Source organism: Alexandromys fortis, unplaced genomic scaffold, assembly GCF_014885135.2.
Source record: "Alexandromys fortis isolate MF-2015 unplaced genomic scaffold, M_Fortis_MF-2015_v1.1 scaffold_111, whole genome shotgun sequence".
Lineage (NCBI taxonomy): Eukaryota > Metazoa > Chordata > Mammalia > Rodentia > Cricetidae > Alexandromys > Alexandromys fortis.
The window spans coordinates 1805869-1815392 of NW_026067996.1; the positions used below are offsets into that span (position 1 = coordinate 1805869).

Genomic DNA, 9524 nt, shown 5'->3' on the forward strand with positions numbered 1-9524 from the left:
AGAATTTTCTTTTGGGTTCTGGTCGAAGAAGCAGTCAGAACTCTGGGCTGAACGAGATCCTGAGTTTGCCCCACCATCGAATTACTTTGTGGGTCAAAAGAGAACTGGTGCTTTGAGTAGCCAGCCATGGAGCAAACCGGGACCAGCACCAAGCAACTCGGGACACGGCTTTGGCTCGTCACACGCATCTTCTTCTGCCTCTGAAAGCCCATCACAGGCCTCCACAGTCACTTTCCAAACCCTAGATGATATGATATCTTATTATAAACAAGTCACATGACCTTGAAAAGCATGATGTTGCGTTTGTGTCATCAGAAATCAGGATAGGACTGAGTTTTACATTTTCCTTCCTGTCCTTTCCCTAGGATGCACAGGCTTGAGGCCAGATTACTTAGAAGGGAGGAGTGAGTCTGCCCATGAGAGCTCACTGGCTACTTAGCTGTCCATTTTTAATGCTTGGTGTAGAGGGAATTTAGCTCCTCCCCTTCATGCTGACCCAGTTGTAACTCATTTGGATTTCCAGGTGTGAGAACTGTAAATACTAATCTAAAATTTGATACTGAATAACTTGTTTCTTTTTTAGGTTATTTTATGTATGTGAATGTTTTGCCTTTCTGTATATGTGTGCACAACGTGTGTGCCTGGTGCCCAAAGGGGTCAGAAGAGTGCATTGGAACCCTGGAGCTGGAGTTACGGATAGTTGTGAGCCACTATGTGGGTGCTGGGAACTGGACTTTGATCCTCTACAAGAGCAGCCAGTGTTGTTAACTACTGATCCATCTCTCCATACCTGCAGAGGAGCTTATAACCCTGTTTCACAAACACACCCACCCATGACTTCGCTTATAGGACTACATTCCTTTCCTTTCAGAAATGCTAGCATGCTGGTATCTGCTCCACAGATTCAACTTCTCAGACAGGTAATGGAGCAATATCAGGAGTTTTTACCTGTCTATCAAGCAAATAAGGGACTATTGTAGGAGGCGAAGTGGAAAAGGGAAACTGGTAGAATGCTAACTAAGCAGTCACATCTGAAGCCATAAGGTCAGAAAGAGCACCTACAATTCAGAGAGGGAGAAGTTGATTGTTGATCTGGGTCAACATGTTATCCAGTTGCCTGCATCCCTGTTTCTCTGGACATCTGGAGTTGTGCTGAATTACTTGGGCATTCCTGAAGGCTGCTGAACCTGGTTAGAGACCAGCATTCCTAGTTTTGCCAATTAGAGCTTTGACCTTGTCTTTCTCTCCTGCCTTAGTATGTCCTGGTGTTTCCATTGCTTGAGGCTTTTTTGACTCTCTATAGCCTGACTTGGACCCCATTGTGTAAACTAGGTAGGTCCCTGCCTGTATCCTTATTGAATCCTCAGGATGTCACTAAGTAGGGGTGTCAGAGGATTAACCCATGCATCTGCAAACAGGCAGTCAGGAGTTGGCTGCCAAGCCTTTGGGAGCAGTGGGTCGTTTCCAACTCAAGGAAAGTCTCTGCAGTGCCCTGAAAGAATGGAAAGAGGTGTGAGGGAAGACCCACTCTTTGGGGTCTCCTTGATAGTTTTTTCTCTGCTCACATAGCACTGCATCATGAGTAGAAGTGTTTGATTTGTCCTGTGATGACCCACCTAGCGCAAGGTCACGTGGCATCTAAGCGTCAGTTCCAGGACTTAAACAACTTATATCTAACCTCTAGACTCATGCACCTTTTTCTAGCACCCAGTCTTCTTGTCCCAGTATGAAGAAAGTTACCTTTGAACTGCACAGCAAAGGGAAACCTAGACATAATGTCATTCTTTCAGTCTCATCAAACAAAAACCTCTTAATATACATCAGAATGCTAACCCAGCTGCTTTTTTTGTTTGTTTGTTTGTTTTTTCCAGAAATGACAAATGCATCCTAAAATTCAGTGGAAATGCCAGGGACCCAGAATGGCCAGAGAAAAGATGGAGGACCAAACTTCTTGATTCAAGACTTAGCAAAGCTAGCACAGTACAAATGGTGTGGTACTGGCACAAGAGCACAGGCACATAGGTCAGTAGGGTAGAATAGAGCCAGGTATTCATGGGCAGTTGACTCTTAATGAGGGTGCCAGGACCATCCAATGGGAAGGAATGCACATTTCACAACATATTGTCCAGGGCAAAGCAATGAGTTTTTACCTGATGCCATATCTAAAAGGCAACTCAGGATAAACTAAAGACCCAAAAGTAGGGCCAGAAACTAAAAAGTCAACCTGTAGGTGGGCAGAAGTAGTCAAGCACAGCCACTCATCACTGACAACTAGTAACTATAGGTCACGTTTTCTCTGGGATTTTGAAGACTCTGTAAATCTCTTTCTAATCCCTTGTTTACCACATCAATTATAAGGCTTTTTGACAAGCCCAGCTTACCTTCCTGTTTCAGCCCCTCAGATGAAACATGAAATCCACTTCAGAAAGTTGTTTCTCATGGAGCAGTTTTGTATGCGAGTGTCCAGAAGATGGCAGCAGACCCTCAGTTCGGATCCCTGCTCTGAAACAGTACTGGCGTCATAGGGATGCAAGGAAAAGTGTCACTTTCAGTTTTCTTTCTTTTTGGTAGACAGTTTTATGCAGCTCCAACTGGATATGTAGCAGAGATGATTTTGTAGTCAGTACAATTTCATACATGTATGTATATAATGCATTCCATTTCCCTTCACCCTCCATTCTTATTTCCTTCCACCTGTCAACTCCCCCTTTTTCTTACAAGTCCTATTTTCAGATTCTATTCTTTTGTTGTCTTGTGATCCACTGATTTTATCTGACTGCCTGTGAGACCATGGGTTTAGTTAGTACTGTCTATTAGAACCTGGACAATAACAGTGACTTTCCCCCAAAATCCATTGTAGACAGTTGTCCAGCAAGGAGAAATAGGGTCCCATGAATCCCTCACCAGTCAGTGATTGCTTCTTGACAGTTGTAGTCTTTTGGAGGTCCTGTGCAGGTAGTTGAAACTGCTCTGAGACTATATGTGCTGTGTCATGTATGCAGTGGCTATGTTGTGCCCTGGAGATGGCATTTCACAGCCCTCTCTGTCTTCTAGTTTTACATTTTCTGTTCCCTTTCCTGATGTTCCTGAGCATAGGATAGGCACTCAGCCATCACTTGTTCTCAGAACCTTGAGCACCATGTGCATAGTCACAGAGAGGCCAAAGTGTCAATATTGCATTTCTGATCCCCCATTTGTGCCTCTCTCTCCAGAGTGCTAGCATTATAGGTGTACACCATCACATCTGGTTTATGCCTTGTTGGACGTCTTTGCATTCTGGATACGCATTCTACCAGCTGAACTACATTCCCAGGTCATTTTAGCTTTGTAAGAACCATATTTAAAAAGTGAAATTAGTATTTTTCTATTGAACTTAGTATATCCAGAACATCTATCTCAGTATATAGTCAGGATACAGGGACCATCAGGAGATACTCTATTTGTTTTTTTTTTTTTTTTTTTTTTGACAGGGTCTCTAAGTAACCCTGGCTGTCCTGAAACTTGCTATGTAGACTAGGCTGGTCACAAACTCAGGGATAAGTCTGCTTCTGCCTCCCTGGTGCTGGGAATAAAGATGTGTGTGCAACACAACACCCACTTTTGTTTTTGTGTATATGTGAGTGCCTGCCTGTATGCCTGGTGCCCTCAGGTCGTAAGAGGGTGTCCTCTCCTGAAACTGGAGTTACAGGTGGAGCTGCTCCATGGGTATTGAGAACAGTCCTCTGCAAGAATAACAAGCACTTATAACTGATAAGACCTCTTCGTTCTTTTTCGTATTAAGTCCTCAAAGTACACTGTATCCCACAGTGTAACTGAGCTTGCATACTCATTTTTCACCAGAAACATCTGTATTTAGGTGTCATAAAGCAGTTGAAAAAAAATTCATATCCAAGTTGTCCCAAACATTTAAGTTCTCTGATAATTGAGTGAAAATTTAAGAATTTTCATTGCTTTTTTTTTTTGAGATGTTAGGTTTTATCTTACACATGCTTGTCAAATGCACTACCACTGAGCTACAGCCCCAGCTTCAATTTTCAAGTTCAAATTTTATTTGTTATTATTATATGTATATTTGTGTGTGGAGTGTATGTGCCATAGCATACATGTGGAGGCCAGACGACTTTGTAGAGTTAGTTCTCCTATTCCACCTTTACATGAGTTAATTCCAGTTCAGACTTAGGTTTCCAGGCAAGCAGCTTTACTCTGTTATCTGGCCCTCCTTCCCCACCATTTTCATCTTCAGTGAAATTGAAGTTGAATTCTTTTCTTGTCCTAACCTCTTCTGAGTAGGACTGTTCCAAATGATCATTTACTGGTTTTGTGGTCCCTGTGCATTGTCTACCTGTTAAGTGACCAAAGGACTGGCAAGTCAGTGTCTTCCAGATGCACATCTAAGACACTCTGTGACTGTCTTACATGTGTGGACAGGAAGTGGTGAAACCTACAGAACATTCCTGCATCTTATTTGTGCCTCTGGAGAGCAAAGCAGACCGTTTAGGAAGAGGCTGCTTTGAGTCCTTGTTTTCATTGTAACCTCTCTCCAGGCCCCATGTGCATTGGTGTAGTTCATCTGAATTGGTGCAGTCAATCATTCTGCTGGTCTGCAGAATTCCCAAAGGAGAATGTTCAAATCCATATACATGAGATGCATAGTGTACTTAGCTATACATTTGCCAAAGACTTGGGTCATTCCCCAGGGTTGCTGTTCAGCTGGCCTAGTTGTGACATACAGATGAGGCAGTGGAATTTAGAACCTGGAACGGGGGTGGGTACTGGTCTTTACAGTTAACACAGCAGGCTAGCCACAGCATATGTAGTTCAAGTTTTCTTTTGAGCCAGTGAGGCAAGCTGAGACAGTTATATGTCAGACTGATCACATAAAATGCTACTTAACCAAGGTGAGTGATGATATTGAAAATGATTTGGTGACTCAGAAAGGTGAGAGGAGACTAATGCTGACTGACTGTGAGGACTCACGTGGTTGGTAGAGGCTGTGGGCATCTGCCTCCATGTTTGAAGAGTAGGCAAGTGTGGTGCATGTGTACTGGTGAGGGCTTCAGTGTGGTGGGGTTGATGCTGATGTCTGGGAAACTGGAAAGTCAAGATGCTCATGTGAAACCATGTTTTCATAAGAACCCATGTTGGGGTTGGCTGTGCATGCCTTTGATCTTAGCACTCAGGCAGGCAGATCTGAGACTACCCTTAGTCTACATAGTGAGTTCCAGTCCAGCCACAGTTATACAGTGATAATGTGTCTCAAAAACAACTAAATTAAAAATAAAATAAGCCCTGACCTCTGGCAGAGCATTGGTGCTTTGCAGTGGTTTCTTACATCCAGGCTGCACATGTGTGTGTACAGTAAATGAGTATCCACCAATGGGAGCAGTCAGGCTCTTTTTTCCTTTTCACAATCACTTTGAGTCCCTTCCTCCCTCCCTTTCTTTTTCATTTAAATCCATTTCTAACTGCCCTGTTTTCCCTTACTCCAGAAGCCTATATGCTCTTGTCAGTGTGGCCTGGCTTCAAGCATTTTCTCTAGGCTGTGCTTTACCCTCTTCTGTGTCTTGTTCAGTGTCAGCGTTAAGCTCCCCTGAACTGGAAGCTGGTGTCCACCTTTTCCTTCCCCACCTGCTTCATCCTCTCCACCTTTCCACAGTTACTGTGGTCTGAGGTTTTGTGAAAAGAGCTGGCTCTGCTCCCTACATGGTCTCCCAGGTTACAGGTATTCTGAGTTGTACAGGACATGTGGTTTATGTCAAAATCTTTCTCTAGTTCTATGGATGCTATTTTGAATTTCTAGAGAATGGTGGTCAGTGCAGTGTAGAATGTAAACTAAGCACCACGGGGCTGGTTTGCTTTTGCTTAAGATTTCTAAAACTGAGCTGCTCAGTTATTTTCAGTCCCTGCCTAGTAGTTCATTAAAGTAACAAACACACAGGTCAGCGTTCAGACTTGTTAAGAAGGAACTACCAGCTAGGGCATCTTTCAGATTGATTTAACAATTGTCTTATACTGTAGCCTTCCCTCTGCTTTTGAAATGTTGCCTTGAGCATCACTTTGAGACGTGCTATTACTAGGTCATATGACAGACATTCTTGATCTCTCAGGAAATCCATCGCAGTTGGGACTTGTTAACACTGCAGCGGATGTCCCTGCAGAGGGGCCAGTTATTTAGAAGTGTTGGCATCCCAGGACCACATCACCAGGGTTTCATGTTGAGCCTTGGCATAACATGAGGTGAAGCAGACTGCATACTAGCTCATCATGTGTACTAAGATGCACTTTTCCATGCAACCTATTTTCTTCCTTGCTAGAGAGTTCTCTAGCATCTCTCCACATAATCCCTCAGGTGCCAGGCAGCTCAGAGGGGATGAGCATTTCTGTTCTATCACCCACAAGCCAGTCAACACAAACCACCTCCTACAACCAGTCCCTTAGAGGGACATCTGTAACTAAAGCCAGAGGGAGCCAGAACGTAGAAAGGCAGAACCAGATGACCTGAGGAAGCCTGCTTTCTCTTTGAGTATTGTTGTATGCACTGTTACCCAAATGTGTTTATGGCTCAGTGCCACAACAGGGAAGAATGTGTGTCCTTCCTTTTAAATCTCAACACAAATTTGCCTCCTGTCACATGTGCCTTGCTGTTTTGTGGTATGTGTGCTCACAGCACTGTCACAAAAAGTAGGAGTAATTTGCTGCACAGTGCTGCCATGGCCTAAATGATTGGACATTTCAACTCCATTGTGACCTGAAGTGCTGAGCATGCATTCTGTCATCATGTGCCCTTGGCAGTGCTGCCTGAAATGTTTGAATACACGGCAACCTCAAGCTTTAGTTTAACAGGCATGATCTTGTTCCATCTGTGGCTCTCTCCAGCCCACTGTCCTCAGAGGGCTCTGTTATAACATGTGTTTTTTTTTTCCCTCTTAACTGCTTGTTGCCTTCTTAACTTCAGGGACATCTTCTTTTGACACTTCTTTGGGTGTTATGGTGGTTTGAATGACAGATGTCCCTCTATTTTTAGGCATTTGAATACTTGGCCTCCATTTTGAGGCACTATTTGTGTGTGGGGGTGGCGGGTAGGAGCTATGCCCTCATTGGAGGAGGTATGTCACTGAGGTGGGTTTTGAGACCGTAAAGACTCTACCATTTTGAGTGTGTTCTCTGCTTGTGGCTTGAGGTTTGAAATTCAAGCTCTAAGATGTTCCTGCTGCCATGCCTACCCGCTGCTGAGCTTCCCCATTGTGAGGTGATGCTTATCTCTCTGGAGCCATAAACCCAAATAAATCCTTCCCTTCATAAGTTGTTTATCATGGAGTTTTTTTTCACAGCAATGGAAAAGTAACAGGTTGGTACCAGGAGTAGGGTATTGCTGTGACAGACCTGACCATGCTGTCTTTTGGAGGATGTGGAAAACTTTGGAGCTTTAGATAGAAAAGCAGTTGAACACTGTTAGCAGACCTTAATGGGCCGTCTTAGTTGGAGCGCTGAAAACAGTAGTGCTGAGAGCTATGTGGATTGTGGAGGCCCAATTCAATAGGTTTCAGGGGGGAACAATATTAGCAAGTGTGCAGGATTGGTATCTTGGTAAAACTGTGACTTCTGTCCTAAGAACTTGCCTGAGACTAAATTTAAAAGCAATGGACTTTGGCAGAGGAGATTAAGACCTCATATTGACTCTGTTGCATATTTAGTAATCTTATGCAGTGAAAAAGAACAAGTCGAACAGAAAGAAATATAAAATGTAGTTTCAAGAGAAAAAGAACTCCAGGAAGCATTGTTGCAGCCAAATCTTGTGCTGAAAGAGATAGGGAAATTGAAGAGAGGTCTGATCTATAGTAAAATAAAGGGAAGAGTGCCCTCAGGGAGAGACCCTATCTAGCTAAACTTCCAGCTTGTGAAAAGAAAAGGTCTAGGGAATTTTCTGCACCTAGAAAGGAACAGTAAACAAAAGTGCAGCAGGTGTGACTCAGTGGGGCCCAGGGTTCATCCAGATCTGGCAGCTGAACTTGGCAATACTGCCTATGTGGTGTTGATTCTAGAGTCATAAAGGATATATACTAGTTAAGAGGTTGTGGAACATTCCTCTGTAGTGTCAGAGAGCTGCTGAAGCCAGGCGTTTGAAGGGGAGTCCCTGTATGGAAGCCCTGAAAAAGTCACTGTGTGGAGCTGTGGGAGTGAAGCTTGTGTTGCGTTGAAGACCCCAGTATGTTGGAAAGGCCAGAGCTGTGAGGCATCTGCCAAAGGGAGAACACAGGGAGTAGGACCAGTCTGAGAGGCATGCAGCCGAGCTGGAGATAGGAAACATATAAGCTCTTTGATAACAGGCACGGAGTTACAGGATTTGGAGTTTGCCCTGCTGGGTTTTGGTCTTGCTTGGTCTAGTGTTTTCTCCCTATGCCCCTAGTCATCCTATTTGAAATGGTAATGTATGTCTATGCCATTGTATTTTGGATGTATATAACTTGCTTTTTTTATTTCATAGGAGGTTATAGTTAAGAGATTGCCTTGGTCTCAACAGAAACTTTGGACTTTTAAAACACTGCTGTGACTAAAGACTACAGGGCTTTATAAGTTGGACTGAATATATTTTGCACTATGATATGGCAATTACACTATGGGGGCCAGGGAGTGAAATGTGGTAGTTTTGGACAATGGATGTCCCTTTGTATTCTCAGGCTTTTAAATACTTGGCCCCCTGGCAATGTTGGGGAATGTGGCTTAGAAGGATCTCATCATCGAGACAAGTTTTGAGAGCTTAAAGACTTGTACTATTTTCAGATTACTCTCTGCTTGCTGCTTGAAGTTTGAAATGTGGTCTCTCAGCTGTTCCCACCACCATGCCTTCCTGCTGCCATGTTTCCCCGTTGTGATGGTAGTCCTGATCCCTCTGGAACCATAAGCCCTTCCTTCCATAACTTGTCACCTCAATAGAACCGTAGATATACAGATATCATCCATGGCATTTACACATTTTTCTGAAGTGTGATTCCTTATTGAAGTCAGTTTCATTTCATTCTTCCTTTTGGCATTGAAGTTCTCCAAGGCTCATTCCTGGAAAAGTGAGTGGCAGAATAAAACTAGACAAGAGAGTAGAGTGACCTAAAATGCTACTTCTCAGAAATCACGTTTGATGGCAAGAATAGAGGTGTGAATGAAGAAGTAGCTTTTAGACACTAGGAACAAACACAAAAGGGTCATCTTTTTATGTGAGAGAATTTGGAGACAGGCAAAAGGGTGGTATGGGGTCCTACAATGTTATCAGTAGTTTAAGTTCTATTGTTCTATATGGCTACCTCTAGCTCATGGCTTCCCTCTTCAAGGTAACCTTGTGGTTCAAAATGACTGCTGGGAATACACCCATTTCATCCCTTCCAGGCAAGACATATGAGAAGGGCAGTGAGTGACTAAAAGGTGTGTGTTCTATAAAGACAGCCTCCTTTACAGGTAAGTCTCAAGGTCCTGTACTCAACAGCTTCATATTCATCTTAGAGATAGACTGTAGTTAGATACTTTTTAAGGCT

The 9524-nt window shown here is 43.4% G+C and overlaps 1 protein-coding gene across 1 annotated transcript in view; it reads left to right on the forward strand.

The window, feature by feature from the left end:
- Ccdc174 (coiled-coil domain containing 174) overlaps window positions 1-3593 on the forward strand; it is a 23739-nt gene extending 20146 nt beyond the window's left edge. Inside the window, exon 11 of the mRNA XM_050160254.1 lies at window positions 3-3593. Within this exon, the coding sequence (XP_050016211.1) occupies window positions 3-280 (278 nt within the window). The 3' untranslated portion in view covers window positions 281-3593. The remainder of the gene's footprint in view (window positions 1-2) is intronic.
- The last annotated feature ends 5931 nt before the right edge of the window (window positions 3594-9524 follow it).